Source organism: Theropithecus gelada, chromosome X (assembly GCF_003255815.1).
Source record: "Theropithecus gelada isolate Dixy chromosome X, Tgel_1.0, whole genome shotgun sequence".
Lineage (NCBI taxonomy): Eukaryota > Metazoa > Chordata > Mammalia > Primates > Cercopithecidae > Theropithecus > Theropithecus gelada.
In genome coordinates this window covers 151,884,152-151,900,106 of record NC_037689.1, presented here as the reverse complement: position 1 = coordinate 151,900,106, position 15,955 = coordinate 151,884,152, and the positions used below count along the sequence as shown (strand labels likewise).

Genomic DNA, 15,955 nt, shown 5'->3' with positions numbered 1-15,955 from the left:
CCAGGACATCAAGGCTGCAGTGAGTTGATTTTGCCACTACACTCCAGCATGGGAAACAGGGCAAGATCCTGTCTCAAAAAAAAAAAAAAAAGGGCCAGGCATGGTGGCTCACGCCTGTAATCCCAGCACTTTGGGGTGCCGAGGCGGGCGGATCACGAGGTCAGGAGATTGAGACCATCCTAATACAGTAAAACCCTGTCTCTACTAAAAATATAAAAAATTAGCTGGGTGTGGTGTTGGGCACCTGTAGTCCCAGTTACTCGGGAAGCTGAGGAGGAGAATGGCGTGAACCCGGGAGGTGGAGCTTGCAGTTAGCTGAGATCATGCCACGGCACTCCAGCCTGGGCAACACAGCAAAACTCCATCAAAACAAAACAAAACAAAACAAAAAACCATAAAAAGTAAAAATAATAAGATTCCATCTCACCTGGCCAGACACAGTGGCTCATGCCTGTAATCCTAATACTTTGGGAGGCTGAGGGGTGAGGATCACTTGAGGCCAGGAATTCAAGACCAGCCTGAACAACACAGTGACACCCTATCTCTATTTAAACAAACAAAAAAAAAGGGCCTGGCATAGTAGAGTGTACTTACACACCCAGCTACTCAGGAGGCTGAGGTGGAAGGATCACTCGAGCCCAGGAGTTTGAGACTGCACTGAGCTGTGATCCCGCCACTGCACTCCAGCCTGGGCAACAGAGCTATACTCTGTCTCAAAAAAAAAAAAAAAAAAAAAAAAAAAGTAAATTGCATGTCACCTTCCCCCTACCTGCATTACTTAACAGGCCTGGGAGTAAGACTTTGGTAGGTGCTGGCCGGGCGCGGTGGCTCAAGCCTGTAATCCCAGCACTTTGGGAGGCCGAGACGGGCGGATCACGAGGTCAGGAGATCGAGACCATCCTGGCTAACACGGTGAAACCCCGTCTCTACTAAAAAATACAAAAAACTAGCCGGTCGAAGTGGCGGGCACCTGTGGTCCCAGCTACTCGGGAGGCTGAGGCAGGAGAATGGCGTAAACCCGGGAGGCGGAGCTTGCAGTGAGCTGAGATCCGGCCACCGCACTCCAGCCTGGGCGACAGAGCCAGACTCAGTCTCAAAAAAAAAAAAAAAAAAAAAAAAAAGACTTTGGTAGGTGCACCATGATGGGTGCCACAACCTTGACAGTACATAATTGTCAGGTTTTGAAGGAGTTGGCCACAGCTGAAACCACTGGAGGGTTCTAAACAGTGAGGCAACATGATCCACCTTATATCATAACAGGATCTCTCTGCTTCCCACGCTGAGAACAGGCTGGAGAGAGCCAGGGCAGAAGCAGGGAGACTGGCATCCAGGCAGAGATGATGGCACAGGAGAGCTGGGTAGGGCTGGTGGAAGGGAGGAGAATCTATCTATCTTGAATCTGTCTTGAAGGTAGAGCCACCGGGGTTTGCTGATGGGTCGGGCATGGCCCTGGACCTCCCCAGACCCTCTGGGACCCTGCAAGGAGTGGTCCTTTCTCCCATAATGCAGCTCTAGCTCATGCAGCATCCACAGGTCTACTGACCTGCCCCAAAGACAGAGCCCCACATGGACGGCATTTTCCCAACATTTAATTAGGAAAAAACATTCCATGAACAAAGAAAAACTCATGCAACTAAGAGGAGAGAATGGGGGGTCTGGGACCGTGAGACAGGGTCAGATTCCTCAGAGGAGGCAGAAGACACGGAATAGTAAGGCACGGCCGCCTTGGCCCCTCAGGGCGGGCGCTGGACGGAGCGGGCGCTGAATGGGGCGGCTGAGTGAGTCGGAGCAGGCGCAGACAACACTGAGGACATTTGGCAGTAGGCTCAGGAGGAGCAGCATTCTGGGGCCCCTAGGCCTAAGTCAGGCCCTGGCACAAGCCTGGGTCCAGTCCTCCAGATGCTCAGCGAGAAGAGGGCCCCAAGGTGCTTGAGGGGGACCCTGTGGCCCAGTGTGGCACAGCCACAATTCTGAGGAAGCTTTGGAGACCTCACCCCAAGTGCCACTGGTACCGTGACCCCGCCTTGGAATGGGTGGGGTCAGCCATGGCAGGGGTGAGGTGCCAGAGGCCAGACCAAGGCTGATAATGCTACACAAAGGAGCCCAGACGGGTGGCAGGGCCCAGGACAGCTGAAGAACAGGCAGGTGAGTGAGGCTGGCGACATCCCGTGGGGGACACATATTTACAGATGGAGACGGAGGCGGAGTTTGATTCAATAAATAGGCAGAGGGATATAAATAGCAGGGAGGGCGGGTCTGTCCCAACACCTGGGCACAGGGCAGGAGGGTGGGGGTATTGCTGCTGCTGGGATGGGGGCTCATCCTGTCACCCCTCCCCCTGCAGGGCCCAAAGCAAGGCACTAATGAAGGGGGCCTGGGTGTGCTGGGGGCATCCTGGCCAGGGTGACCTGCTCCATGATACCCAATCCAGGGCTCAGCCCGGGGACCCACGCTCAAGCCAGCCACTCCCCTGGATGGGAGGACGGCTCAGGACTGAGAAGCCCCTCCTCACCAATTCCACCACCCTTAGCTGTCACTGGACACGAGGTTGATGATCTGTTCCAGTTTCTGCCGTAACTTATGCTTCCGACAAGAGGCATCTCGTTCCAGAGCCGTGAGAATCTGGGGGAGAGGAATCCCCTGGAGCTGGGCTCTGTAGGGGGCGCAGCTCCTGCCGTGCAAAGTCCCCACTTCCCAGCTGGGCTCCTCCCTCCCACACGCCTCACCCCTCCATCCTCCCCCGCAGCCCCTGTACAAACCCACCAGCTCTCCTCAGCCCCAAATGCCCCTCCGACAACAGCACTTTCTCCTCCTCTCCACGGCTAAGGTGCGACCTGGACTCTGGACTCGCCGTGCTGGATCCCCCTCCCATTACCTCCTAGCCCAAGCCTCCCTCACCAGGCCCCCGTGACCCTTGCCAGACCCAGTGGGTGTTCTGCAGGACACCATCCTTCACCAGCAGCAGCGCTGGAAGACAGAGCTGGCCACTGCCACTCCCTGACCTGTCAGGGGTCCTCACTGGCTCAGGTTGCCAGACCCCACCAGGCGCTCTCGGGCATCCTCCCTGCTGGCTGCCGCCGCCTCCCCTCCCCTCCCCTCCACTCTGTTTCCTGGGGCCCTGGGCTCAGTGCTTGGGCCACTTCTCCCTCTACACCCACTTGTGGTTTCCCTGTGAGCTCATCCAGGCTCAGGGCTTTAAATGCCATCCACAGGCTTGCAAATGTGTCTGGTCCAGACTCCATCCTAAAGTCCACACCTCTATGTCCTCCTGCCTCTGGCCATTTGTCATCACAAAGCCTGGCCCATCCCTTCCAGGGCTCAGGCCCTTTAACTTTTGCCCAGTGGCCACTTTGTACCCAGCCAGTGGCTTATCTCCTGGGTCCCTCAAATTCCAGCATCTACCTGTGATCCCAGAGAGCATCACCTGTGCCGGCCCCGGGCCCTGGTCAGGGGAGAGACCGTGAACAATCTAAGAAATAGGCTCTGTGTCCCTTCTGTCCCCAACCCTCACCAACCCTCCTGCCTTTGTCACTGACTACACCTTCAGGACCAAGTAACTGGGAGTCTGTGGGGATGACACACACCTCCTGACGGTACTTGGTGACATAGAAATAGAGCTCGCTGAGTGCACTCAGGACATTGAAGTCGCTGGCATGGAGGCGGGACTGCTCCACCAGGTAAGCATCCATGTCCTGGTCGCTGATGGATGCCATCTTTGCAATGTCTCGATAATACCTGTTGGGACCCTGAGTATGTCACTCGGGCGATGTCACAAAAACTAGAACCCCTGCCCTCACTGCCCGGCCAGCCCCCGGGCTTTCTCCCTGTAGCTAGCCTGCCTCGGACAGGCAGCCCAGGGAGGGGCAGGCCCTGTCCTCTGCCACCCGCAGCAGGGCAGAGCCCACCTCTCCACCCAGCTCTTGTAGTTGGGGATGTCCTTGGCATAGAGTAGTTTGTTGGAGGGCGAGTCCTTCCCCAGGCGGTGCTCGGATGTGGAGCAGGAGTCCATGAAGGTCTGGGCTACCACCGACAGGCAGGCATCCGTGATGCTGTTCTTGTGGATGTCGAACACGAACTGTGGGTTCTTGATCACATTCACCCAGAAGCGCAGCGGCAGGCTGTGGACAACAGAGGGTCACGCCCCTGAGGCTCCCCAGTTAGCCCGGGGGGCCCCTCCCATGTGCACATCTCTTTCCTGTCGGGCCGGCTCACATCTTGTCCAGAGGTGGTGAGAGCAACACATTTAGGGTGAACGGCCTTTCCTCAAAGTCTCAACCCCCTCCGCAGCTTCTCCTGTCACTGCTCTCACCACCAGCATCTCTACCTGGTGTGAGACCCCAGAGCGCAAAGGCCCCACCACCACCATCCCACCCACCTGGGCAGCCCAGCTCCAGGACCGGACACAATGGGCCCCTTGGCTTGATGGCACTGTCAGTGTCAGCCCCAGGCCAGGCCTCATTCCCTCCTGCCTGGATGCTACTCCAGGCCCTGGGTCTCAGCAGAGCCACCAGCATCTTTCGCCCACCCATCTCCAGACAGGTTGCTGGCAGCCCAGCACAGGGCGATACCAGTTGCTCTTCCAGGTGTGGCGCACGTCAGGGTCGCTGATCTGGCGCTGGTCGGCCTGCTCGTCCAGGAAGTCGAACATGTACTTGATGGCCAGGGGCAGGGCTGAGCCCCGGTGGGCTGTGCTGAACACTGTCTCAAAGAGGTCATCCACGAACTTCTGCAGTGTGCCCTGTGTGGGGCAGAGAGGTCACAGGCTATGAGGGAGCCAGGCTGGGATGTCCCCAGAGCAGGACAGATGGAGGCAGAAAGGTTTGGCAAAGAGTGGGGCTTCCCTACAGGGCCAGTGGCCTCTCAGATAGACCCGGCCTTGATCTAAGGCTCAGAGTTCCCATAGCAAAGACCCTAAGAAAGGCCCACGGGACCCAAATGATCCATGGTCCCCTCCTCTGTAAGGCCGGGACAACCTCTGGGCCGAGGCCAAGGCATAAGGCATCTAAGCATCTGTGTAGAGGCCAAGGTGGCAAGAGGCAGGCCCACACCTTGGTGGCAAGCAGCCGTGTCAGGTAGATCTCGGAGACCATCTTGCTGCCACGGTCCCCCTCACGATGGTCGGCATGGTCGTGGTTTTTCACCAGGTGCCACAATTTGGTGCCCGTCTCCTGGTCAGGCGTGATCATGGGTGCCCGTGAGCGGAGGCTATCAGGGCTGCTGGCTGTGCGGAGCAAGCTCTCTGGAGCAGAGAATGCATGTGACCCTTAGGCCAATACCTGGCCCCTGCCCCACTCTCCCGGGAGCCCAGCAGCCTGTGGGGACCCATCTGCCCTCACTGGCCGACCCTCCGTCTACACTCCACAGAATCACAGACCTCCCGATGGCACTTGGAAGGGGGGCGTTCCCTGGGACGGCTTAAGCAGCCTCGAAGGGCACACGGCCACCACAGTGAGTACACCTACCGTAGCGGCTGAGGGAGCGGGTGAAGGTGAAGGAGTTGGCCATGTTATAGGCAGATACTTGTTTGGGCACCAGTGCCACCAAGGAACCATCTGTCACCTGGAGGCCCCAGAGACAGAGGGGGGCAGTGCAGGAAGCTAAGAAGCCAAGGAGCCCCCACCCACCCACACCCAGGGGGGGAGCCCACGAGTCCAGGGAGAAGGGCAGGGGAGCGAGGACCACCGCTCCTGTGTCCTGCTACAGCTCAAGGCAGGGTCCTGGCTCCCAGGTGGCCCTGGGGGTGAATGGGCCCCAACCCCTCACCTGGTAGTGGGCCAGTGAGTTGAGCCTCTTCCAGTCACACTCGATCTTAGTGGTGACATCCTCATCCTGGAGGATGATGCGAGTCATGCGGCCCTGGCGCCACTCTGTGGGCCACAGACAGCCCTTAAGATTATGCTGGAAGCCCCCAAGTCCCTGGCCCACTCCTCTTAGAGAACAGGGTTCAGGTGGGGAGCGGGAGAGCCCACGGAGGTCACACGGCACAGGAGGGTATGAGGAGGAGCCAGGAGGAGAGGGCGGGGACCTCACCCAGGTCCATGTCCTCAGCTTTGGGGCGCTGGGAGTACGGAATGCCCTTGTACACAGTGTCCAGCAGCTTATCTTTGGCCTGGGTGATGCTGTCACAGTTGAGAACCTTCACTGGGACTTGGGCACTGCCCTCGTTCTCCGGACACACGCAGTGCAGGGTCTGAGGGGAAAGCGGACCCCAGCGTCAGTCTAGGGTGAGGCCTCTCTCTGCGCCCGCACCTCTGGCCCGCCTGGCCCTGGGCTCACCAGTGTCTTGTAGTCAATCTGCTGCCGGATCAACTTGTCCTCGCTCAGGGAGTATCGCGCCTCGCCCGTGATGGCATCGATTGGGCCCTTCTCCATCTGCTGCTTGATGGCGCAGTAAAGCAGGAAGAGAGGCTCCCCAGCACACTCCTGCAGCCAGTGACAGGTACACAGCTGGCTGCCTGCCTTACCATCGGCTGGTCCTCTGCCACCACCTCCCTGCCGCCCACCCACCTGGCGCACCTTCAGAAACTTATGCAGCAGGAACGTGAACCAGTTGGTGAGCATCTTCTCAGCCACTGACTCTGTCCTAGGGCAAGAGAGGGGTGCCTGGTCCTGACAGAGGTGGGGCTTGGGCAGGGGGAGGGCCAGGCAGGACAAAGGCGTGGCCTGGATAGAGCGAGGCAGGTACCTGCGTAGCAGCAGCTTGGGATGGTTCTTACTCTCCAGGTTTTTCTCGATGAGGTCAGCCAGCAGTTGCTTGAGCAGCCCCGTGGCATAGTCGAGCCGGCTCTGCAGGGCCACCATGGTGAGCGAGGCCACGGTGCCGCGATCGCGCATGGAGAAGCTGCTCTGGGCTTCCAGCGTGTGGATGAAGGTAAGCACGAAGGCGCGGCTGTGCAGCAGCTGCCCGAAGAGGCGCAGGGCCTTCTCCATATTGGGTGGCGTCTGTGGGGAGCAGGAAGTCTCAGAGGGTGGGGTCAGCCCTGAAGGGAACTGGTAGGGGCAGTAGGGGCAGGCGAGGCAGAGGCTCACGTCCAGCTCCTTGAGCACCGGGTGGGCCTCGATGCCCGGGAAGAGCACGCGCACAGCATAGGTCCGGTAGTCCAGGAAGGGGATCTGCACCTCGTCCATGTGGTTAGTCAGCTCGTTGATGTCTGTCTGCAGCTCTGCAAAAGCTGGGGGGTGGAGAGAGGGAGTGAGTGGGCAGGAGGGAGGTCCCCAGCTTCCACACCACATCCCGCCCCACCTCAGGCACCTTCCTTGCACTCCAGAGCCACACGGGATTCCAGGTTGTCCATCTGCAGCTGCAGGCGCTTGAGGGTGCGGTCCGCGTCCTGAGTCTTGCGCTTGTAGGCCACCAGCACAGCTGTGATGGCCAGCAGCAGGAGCCCGCCCCCCGCTGCCAGCCCCATCATGGCCGGTAGGGTCAGTGCCCGCTCTGCCGAGATGTGCAAGGTGCCCAGCCAGAACTCCAGGCCACCCACCAGCACCTGTGGGGACAGGCCTGAGGTGAGCTAACCACCATGTCCACCCTGGGCTGCCCAGGGGGTCTCCCCATCCCCACCTACCATGACAGGCTGCCGGCCAGTCTGGCTGGGTGAGTCGCACAGGAGTTGTGTGTCCGAGACAGTAAGCGCACACGGCTGGCCTCCTATCAGCACAGTGTAGTTGAGGCGGGAGCTGCCGGCTGCTGCGGGAATCAGGTTCTTGCCCTGGGGGTGGAGGACAGCGTCAGCCCAGGGCTCTCCACTTTCCCGCCCCTCCCCACTCCCACCCCGCCCGCACCTTCAGCACCACGTGGGAGCCCGGTTTGACATCCAGCACACCAGAGGGCCCCAGCGGCTCAAAGCTGGGGTCAGGGTAGTAGGTAAAGGAGGAGCGGTTGAGGGAGCGGGCGGTTTGCACGTGGTCCAGCAGGAAACCAAACTCATCAGGGTGCTCGCCTTGCGCCCGAGGCTGGGGCTGCCCAAGAAAGATGCCGGGGGCCTTACACAGCATGGCAGTGTCGTTGATCACCTGACACGTCTGTGGGGACAAAGGTGGACAGCCAGGCATGTGAAGCCATGGGCTGCAGGGTCGGGGTGGGGCGGGGCAGCTGGTACTCACGTTGGTGGTCTCGATGCCGCGGTACTTGGCACGGACCCGGGGCTCCTGGACCGTCAGCAGGTGTGTCCCGCTCACAGTGATGGCGGTGCTTCCGCTAGGGACAGGGCAGGGGCCTCAGGCTCCCTCCTCCAGTGCACCCACCCAGCCCTGGAGAGTGCCTGAGGCTGCCGTGGCAGCCCAGGCCTTCCCTGACCCTGGATCACCTAGTGAGTGGTGGGTACTGTGCGGCCAGGACAGCTGTACCCCCTCTACCAATGAGGGCCCAGGCTCCAGGAGGGGCCCCACTGGAGCTCAGAGACCACTGAGTCCCTGAGCCCTCTGGACACTGCCGGGCTCCCCAGTCCCCCAGGGTCTTACTTGATGATGCTCCAGGTGGGCTCAAGGCGGGTGACGGTCGGGTCCTGAGTGTAGGTGTAGAGGACTCCGGGGCTGGAGATGTTAGCCCGGTCAATGGCAAGTGTGATGGGGGCCTGGCTGGGGCCCAGGGTGGAGACGGGTGAGATGCACACGATCGCCTTGGCATCTCTCCTACATTGGCAAGTGGGGTGCTTGGAGTGGGTGGCCCAGGGCCTTCCACCACCCGTCCCCACGGCGCCCGACACAATGCCCAACCCAAAGCTGGCAGGGCCCCAGCCCACCTTACGAACTGGCACTCGCTGTCCCTCACAGTCACTGTGACCCTGCTGCCAGCATCCAGAGAGCTGCCTGAGATGGTGAGCCGTGTGCCCCCTGACGCCGGGCCACGGCTGGGACTCACTTGGTCAAATGTTGGGGTCTGTGGGAGAAGCTGCCCTGAAGGGAGGAGCCAGGCTGGGCTGCTCCACACGCCCCTTGTGGGAGAGAGAAGGGACAGGAAGGGGGAGGGCCAGCAGCCACGCACCACAAAGCTGTAGAGCTGCTCCGACTGTGTGCGGAAGTCAGCTGAACAGTCACCCACGCACAGCTCCACGGGCCCCGGCGGTGGGCTGGGCACCAGCGACTCCTCCATCTCACACACGATCCTAGGGCTCAGAGAGCGTCAGGGCCGGCCAGGCCACATACAGCCCGGGCACCCACACAGCCGCACTCACCTCTCAGCACTGATGTACTCGGCCGGGATAGAGTTGCAACGCACACCAGCCACCCGCAGGCCCACCTCTCGGGACAAGAGGCCCAGGTTCTCACCCATGATGGTGACCCGGGTGCCTCCCTCCTTAGGCCCCACAAGAGGGTGGATCTGTGGAGCACGATGGGCAGTGAGAGGGTTGGCTCAGGCTCCCAGGGGCCCTGTTGGCAGTGGGCAGGGGTGGTGAGGGACGCTGACCTGCGTGATGTGGGGGTGGCTGCACCGGGTGCCCTTCTGGCTCAGATGCATCCAATTGGTCTTTGGGGCTGGGCAGTGGGTCCGCAGCTGGCACCTGTGCTCTGAGATGCACCAGCCACAGTTGAAGCGGGGATCAGCCTTGAGGCAGAGGCCACAGCTAGGCCGCTGCGCCCAGCACTTGTACAGGAGGGCTGCAGGCACAGAAGGCACTGCTAACGGAGCAGGCAGCCGCAGAAAAGTGGCAAGTGGGGAGCACTAGGGCCCCCAGACCCGACCCCAGCAGTGCCGATTGCCTTAGGAGGCAAGCTCCCTGGCCTGTGCTGCCCTTCACCTCGGAAGCTGGGAGGCTTGTCTATGGGGAAGTCTCCATCCCAGACCACGGAAAAGTCCAGCTCGGTGTCACCATGCTCATCACCTTCATAGGAGTACTAGAGGAAAAGAACCCATGGGACCCCAGATAAGATGTGCAGAACCCCCCCACCAAGATTTTTGCCAGCTATCCCCCTCCTCCAGGTACAGGAATCCCTAGCAGGAGACTCAGAGAGTTCCCTGCCTGGGAGCTGGGCATAGACAAGAGCGATCCGCACCATGCCACAGCCCAGACCCCGAAGGGAGGCAGTGGGCAGGACCTCACCGAGGCATTCTGGCACTGCACACTGCTGCTGTTGAAGCGCACGGCAGGCACCCGCTGCTGCCGCCCCTGCACCCGCACCACGCACTCATAGTTCTTCTGGCCCGACTGCGGCTGAGGTAGGTTCTTAGCCCGCAAGGTAAGAGGCTGCATGACCCCAACGGGGATCAGGAGGTCCCCACTGGGCAGGATCTCAGGGCAGCCCTGGGGAGAAAGCACCTGTCAGCTGCACACAAGGCCACCCTTCTCCAGGCCTAGCCCAGAAAAGGCTAAAAGAAACTGAGAACACAGAAGCCAGTGACCCGCCCGCACCACAGAGCCCAGCCCCTCACACGCGGCGCCCGCCTCACCTCAGGGCTGCGGACCCTGCCCTCCTGGAAGGAGCACTCATGGGGGCGGCTGGTACAAGCGTGGCGGTACTTACACCAGTGGCAGGGATAGGGGCTGCCAACACAGGACATGCACCTGGGGGGGAAGTGGCTTCAGAAATAACAGAGGAGGCTGCACTGCCCCTCACTGCTCCCCAACAGGACACATCGGGAACCGAAGGAAGAAGGCAGCCATATCAGGGGACAGAGAGATATGGGGATGTCAGGGGCTATCAGCACCTGACAGTTAGCCCCTGATGCCCCAGAAACAGTTGCCCTGCAGGTGTCGCCTGTCCCAGAGGTTCCCTCTATCCCCAGGGGTAGGGGTGGGTGCTGGGCCAGGTACTCACGACTGGAGAACGCTGCAATTGTAGAAGACAAAGTCAGCACCGGCGAACCTCACGCCTGTCTCCTTGGAGAGAAGCTGCAGCCGCACGGTGCGGGTGGCCCCTGCAGCAGTCCCCGGGTGGCCATGAACTCTCTGGGGGCAGGGAGAGGCCTCACCCTGCCCCACCCTGGGCAGCCCCAACCCACTGACCATGCCCTCTGGTAAGAGCTCGGAGCTCCTGGAGGGAGGGTGAGGGGCAGAGCAGTTCACCAGAGGGCAGCAGGATCGCCTCACTCTCCGCCACCTCCTCGAAGGTGCAGCTCACGCCTGCACTGAGGTCCGGCACATTATGCAGGGCGACGGTCAGCTGGGGGAAGCAGAGGGCTCAGGGCAGGGTGCACTCCCAGCACATATGTGCACACCCAGCCCGGCACCCCCAAGCTGCTCACCTGCACCCCAGGCGACATCACTGACACATTGTTGGGCCGGACCCGCACCTGGACACACTTGTTCAGTTCCTCAGCAAAGCCGTACGGGGCAGAGGCGCCCGGACAGGCCCCTTCGCGGCAGCACCTGCACGGGGTCGGGCCAGAGCCGGTCCCGCCACTGCCCCGAGAGGGCCCAGGCCTGTCCAGCTCACAGTGCCAGGCAACAGGGAGCCTTGGCCTCGTCCCCGGGGGCCTGAGGGACGTCACTCGGGGTGGAGGTTCCGCTCATTAGCTGGAGAAAGTGGAGGAGGGCGGGGGAGGCCGCAAGGGCACAGCTGGGTGTGGCTGGCTCCCCCTGGCTAGTGGGGCCCTCCAACTCCCCAAGCAGGGGCCCCCGCCCTCACCTGTGCTGCAGCACACACCAACCACAGTGTGGGTCCCCGGAGCCCAGGCAGGCCGTGCAGCTCGGGTACTGCTCACAGGTCTCCACTGGAAGCTGGCTCACCTGGAGACAGCCACATCAGCACCCAGCCCCCCCCCCCCCCCACCACCCACCGCCACCCATCACAGGCCCACCTGCTTCTCACTCAGGAGATAGATGTGCTGGTGGTCCGGGCTGAAGAGCAGGTCTCGGAGGATGGGGCTGCCATCCACCACGGGGACCGTCTCATACAGGTGGGCATCCTGGGAGCCATCGACCCGCACCTGAGCCACAAGACCAGCCTGATGCCACCACAGCCTCCTGCACCTGGGACATTGTCTTCTCCAGCCAGAGACTTTGGAGGTTGTGGCTAAGGTGAAGTCAGGGCCTGGTGGGGTTCAACACTCACACCCACAGCCCTGAGGCCAGAAAAAGGAGGGTGCAGATGCCAGAAAATGCCCTCAGCAGACAGAAGGACAGAGTGATTCATGGTGCCCAGGGTCAGGGGATTCAGGGCAGGGGAAGAGCTAGAGGATGGCATTGATCACGGGAAGGAGGTAGTGGCGATGGTTGCACAACTCCAGATCCACAGAAACCCACTCAACTGTGCACTTTAATCGGGTGAACTGGATGGTGCGTGTTCAACAAAAGCTGCTACAAAGAACAAGAGGGTCCCAGGAACAGAGCAAGTGGGACGGGAGAGCTCAGCATCCTTCTCCACAAACCCTTCCCTGTGCCCCCAGACCAACTCTTGCCCTCCTGGGGGATGGCACTGCATCTATGAGGCAAGCAGGATGACAGCACTGCAGTCCCCCAACTCCTACCTATTCAGAATGTACCTGAGTGCTCAGGAGTTCACCTCCCCCTTCATGCCAAGCTACCCCCAGATCCCCAGTGGAAGCAGCCACAGCCGCAGGGCCCATGAGGGAAAGAACAGTGGGGCGGGTGCATGGATCTGGAAAGCCCTCTCTGGGAAAGTGACATTTTGGGTGGGAGGAGAAGGATGGGAAGTAGTGAGCCAAGGAGAGGGCAGGGACGAGTGGGTCCATCCGAGGGATGGGGAGGTTCAAGGGGCAGGGCATTTGCTCTCTTGTTCATTTAACAAAGAACCCAGCAATGACGGCTCAGCCCCAGCCCTGCTCTCGTGGCAGGGAGACCCCACAATAGGTCTGTTCTCTGTCCCCCGAGCCACAGGAAGCTGGCAATTCAGTCCACAGTGGGAACTGGCAACGGTGAGGGTGGGTGGCCGAGGGACCACCCGAGGAGCAGGGCCAGGCTCCTGGGACCCAGCCAGGGAAATCTCCCTCCCTGCACCAGCCATGTCCTCTCTTGTCCTATCCTCAGGGGTCTCCTGTGTGTTCCCACCACCAGCCTTGTCCCATATCTGAGACTGTCCCCACCCCCACACGCCCAGGGCTCTGGGGGCCACCTTCTTCAGGCTGCCGCTGCGCGTGCCAATGAAGACCACAGAATGCCGGCGGTAGGTGTAGGCGGCCACACTGGCCATGCCGTCGGTGCTGTCGGCCAGCAGGGGCAGCCCCTCGATCACGTGCAGGCCTCCCAGAGGCTGGTTCAACACCAGCCCGCAGAAGTTGCCGTTGATCTGCATGGGCTGGTGAAACAGAGGAGGGATCCGTGAGAGTCAGAGCTCCCCGGTGCAAGCACACAGCAGCCAGACGGAGGCTGGCAGTTCCTGTCTCCCAGAAGAGAGCGGGATCTAGAACCCAGTCCCCTCCAGGCAGGCCTGACTGCTCGCCCTAGGGTGCTCCAGAAAATTGGCAGCTATGGAGGGAGACAGAGGAGGGACAGCAGGGAGGGAGGAGCGAAGCCTGGGCCCACAGGACTCTCACTGGCTCAAGACAAGGGGCATCCAGGAGACGGAGCAAGGAGGAATGAGCTAGGAACGGAAGCAGAAGTGGGGCACTGGGCAGGCCAGAGAGAGGGAAGGAGAGGGCAGGGACCCCTGGAAGGGAGAAACAGGTGGGAGGGCAAAGGTGCCACTTCCAGGGCCATGGCAAAGCCTGGGACAGGATGACTGGCCGTGAGCCCAGGCCAGGCACGGCAGACCTGGGACAGGGCAGAGAACCAGTGTGGGGTGACGAGGGGCTCACAGTGTTGATGCAGGGCAGCTCCTTGTTCAGCAGCCAGGGCAGGGCCAGGGTGCCCTCCCCGCGATAGCAGGACTGGATACGGCGCCGGATGTGGGCATTGATGTTGCTGAGAGTGAAGAGGCAGAGGATGGTCTGCCGGGGTGGGCTGGCTCGGTTCTTCTGGCCCTGAGAGAAGATGGTGAAGAGGATGTCCTCGTCAGCCGGCACGCCCAGGGCCTGGGCCAGCAGCAGGCCAGGCTTGGCCAGGTGGGCGCTCTGCACTAAGCGGTACTCCACACCACGCCAGGAGCAGCCGATGGGGAATTCCACATATGAGTAGAACTCTGAGTCCCCAGCGCACATGCGCACGATCTTGGACGTGAAGAATTTCTCGCCCGCTGTGTCCAGCAGCGTCTGCTGGGTGTCCAGCTGCAGCGTCAGGAAGTACACGAAGGAGGCGCTGACGAAGCCGTAGATGTAGTAGATGTCAAAGGCAGGGTACAAGGACAGCGTGTCCGAGGGAATCTTGATCTGGGAGGAGACAAACTCATCCTGGTACACCTGGGAAGCAGGGGGAGAAGACAGCATTGGGTGAGGCCCTATGCCAACATCGCGGGCCACCACCAGCTTCCCTCTGCATTCCCCTCCTGCCCAGACGATCACGAGGCCCAGGCCAGAAAAGCTGCATAGGGCAGGGTGATCAGCCTCCCAGCACACAGGGGACCCCCACAGCCTGGGCTCAGGCTGTCGTCCCACCCTCTGCAACCCATCTGCATCCCAGACACTGAGAAGCCGAAAAGTCCCCTCTCAGAACAGGACTCTTCTGGGAGGCAGAGCCAGGACTTGATAGAGGAAGGAGGGAAGGAAGGCTCACGCACGAGACTGAACATGTCCACGCTGTCTTCATCACTGATGAGCTTGCGGGAGCTCAAGGTGGGGAAGTACTCCGACTTGCCGTCGACAGCAGTGCCCACGAACAGCTTGCTGGGCCCCTGGCCCTGCTCCACAATGACACCAGCCATGGAGTCGGGCTCCTGGGCCCCCGACAGGTAGTGCTCCTTGCGGTGGTGCGGCTCACCCAGCTTGAAGAGGTCGTCCACGCGCAGGAACTGGCAGATGCCCTGCCAGACGCTGCCGCAGGCCACCAGGCGGCGGGCCGCATAGTCTATGAGCAGCAGCTTGTTGATGTTGTCCACGGGGGCCAGGCGGTGGGCACACACGCGCATGCTGGGGGGTGGGTAGCAGCGAGCGTTGTCCTCGATGGGCCCCGTGACATGGGCCCGCAGCTCAGTCAGGTTGGGGGCCAGCTTAAAGACTCGGTTCACTGCGCCCACGAACACCTCCCCAGTCACCCGGTGCACAGCCAAGTGGGTAAGCTTGGTATCTGTCACCACAAAGGCACGGAAGGGCCTGCTGCCCAGGGCCCCCCCCCACGGCAAGGAACAGCAGCAGCAGGAGGCAGACAGAGGGCATGGCCGGCAACCGCGCCGGGGGACAGGCCTGGGGAGAGACAGTGTGTGGGAGTCAGAGGCCTTGAGCCACAGAGGGCCGGGCCATTCACCCACCACCCCGCCAAAGCCCCAGATGGCCACCGCGACAGGGAGAGAGGAGGGGCCTCCACCAGGGCGCATGAGTGAGCAGCCAGCGAGGGCAGGCTTGGGGGCCATCAATCGTCCCTCAGACCCCGTGCTGGAAAGGAGCCAGGAGGCCTCGCCTCAGCTGGGCCACACCCAAGGGGGCAGCAGAGCAGATGCTGGGAAAGGCCAGGCAGGAGGCCCTCCAGAGCTGAGACCCCAGATGCCACATCTCAGAGCCCAGGGCAACCAACAGCAAAGAACAGCAAGCCCCAGGCCTCTGGGCTGTCCCCAACGCCTGAGCTGAGGGGAGAGGGAGGCAGGGACAGAACAATTGCAAGCTGGGGAAGAGGGGCAGGGGCAGGAACACCACCCGGAGTGGCACTGCCACCAGGAGCCCTGGGATAGAGGTCTAGGGAAGGGAGGCCTGATGGAGGATCCAGAACCACCATGACCCCTGAAGGGGCCCCAGCTGCCTCCCTGACAAGGGCCTCAGCTGGCTGTCCAGGAGCCCGCTGTCTGGCCTCCCGGATGCAACACAAAGCCGAGTCCTGCCTGCCCCCTCAGCCACACACCCAGACACACATTATAAGTCAAGCTCTGCTCAGGCACAGCCTGCGCGGCTCCCCCTCCAGACCCAGAGGTTCACTGGGGAAGGGAATGTACAGGAGGCCCCACCTGCTGTTTGGAGTCCCAGGAGCCTTACAAA

General features: G+C 61.3%; 1 protein-coding gene across 1 annotated transcript; it reads right to left on the bottom strand.

Moving 5' to 3' along the window:
* Positions 1 to 1,572: 1,572 nt before the first annotated feature.
* PLXNA3 (plexin A3) lies at positions 1,573 to 15,145 on the bottom strand. The gene is given in 33 exon segments (XM_025373467.1): positions 1,573 to 2,622; positions 3,585 to 3,735; positions 3,906 to 4,118; positions 4,569 to 4,738; positions 5,049 to 5,239; positions 5,463 to 5,559; positions 5,764 to 5,867; positions 6,031 to 6,190; positions 6,277 to 6,423; positions 6,517 to 6,583; positions 6,686 to 6,942; positions 7,030 to 7,172; positions 7,253 to 7,487; positions 7,566 to 7,709; positions 7,783 to 8,022; positions 8,104 to 8,197; positions 8,461 to 8,631; positions 8,742 to 8,878; positions 8,984 to 9,104; positions 9,174 to 9,319; positions 9,407 to 9,597; positions 9,738 to 9,834; positions 10,041 to 10,241; positions 10,388 to 10,502; positions 10,756 to 10,855; positions 10,944 to 11,100; positions 11,183 to 11,306; positions 11,566 to 11,666; positions 11,738 to 11,866; positions 13,012 to 13,194; positions 13,694 to 14,233; positions 14,551 to 15,102; positions 15,104 to 15,145. Coding segments are annotated over 33 exon segments (5,616 nt in total). The 3' UTR covers positions 1,573 to 2,526.
* Positions 15,146 to 15,955: the final 810 nt, after the last annotated feature.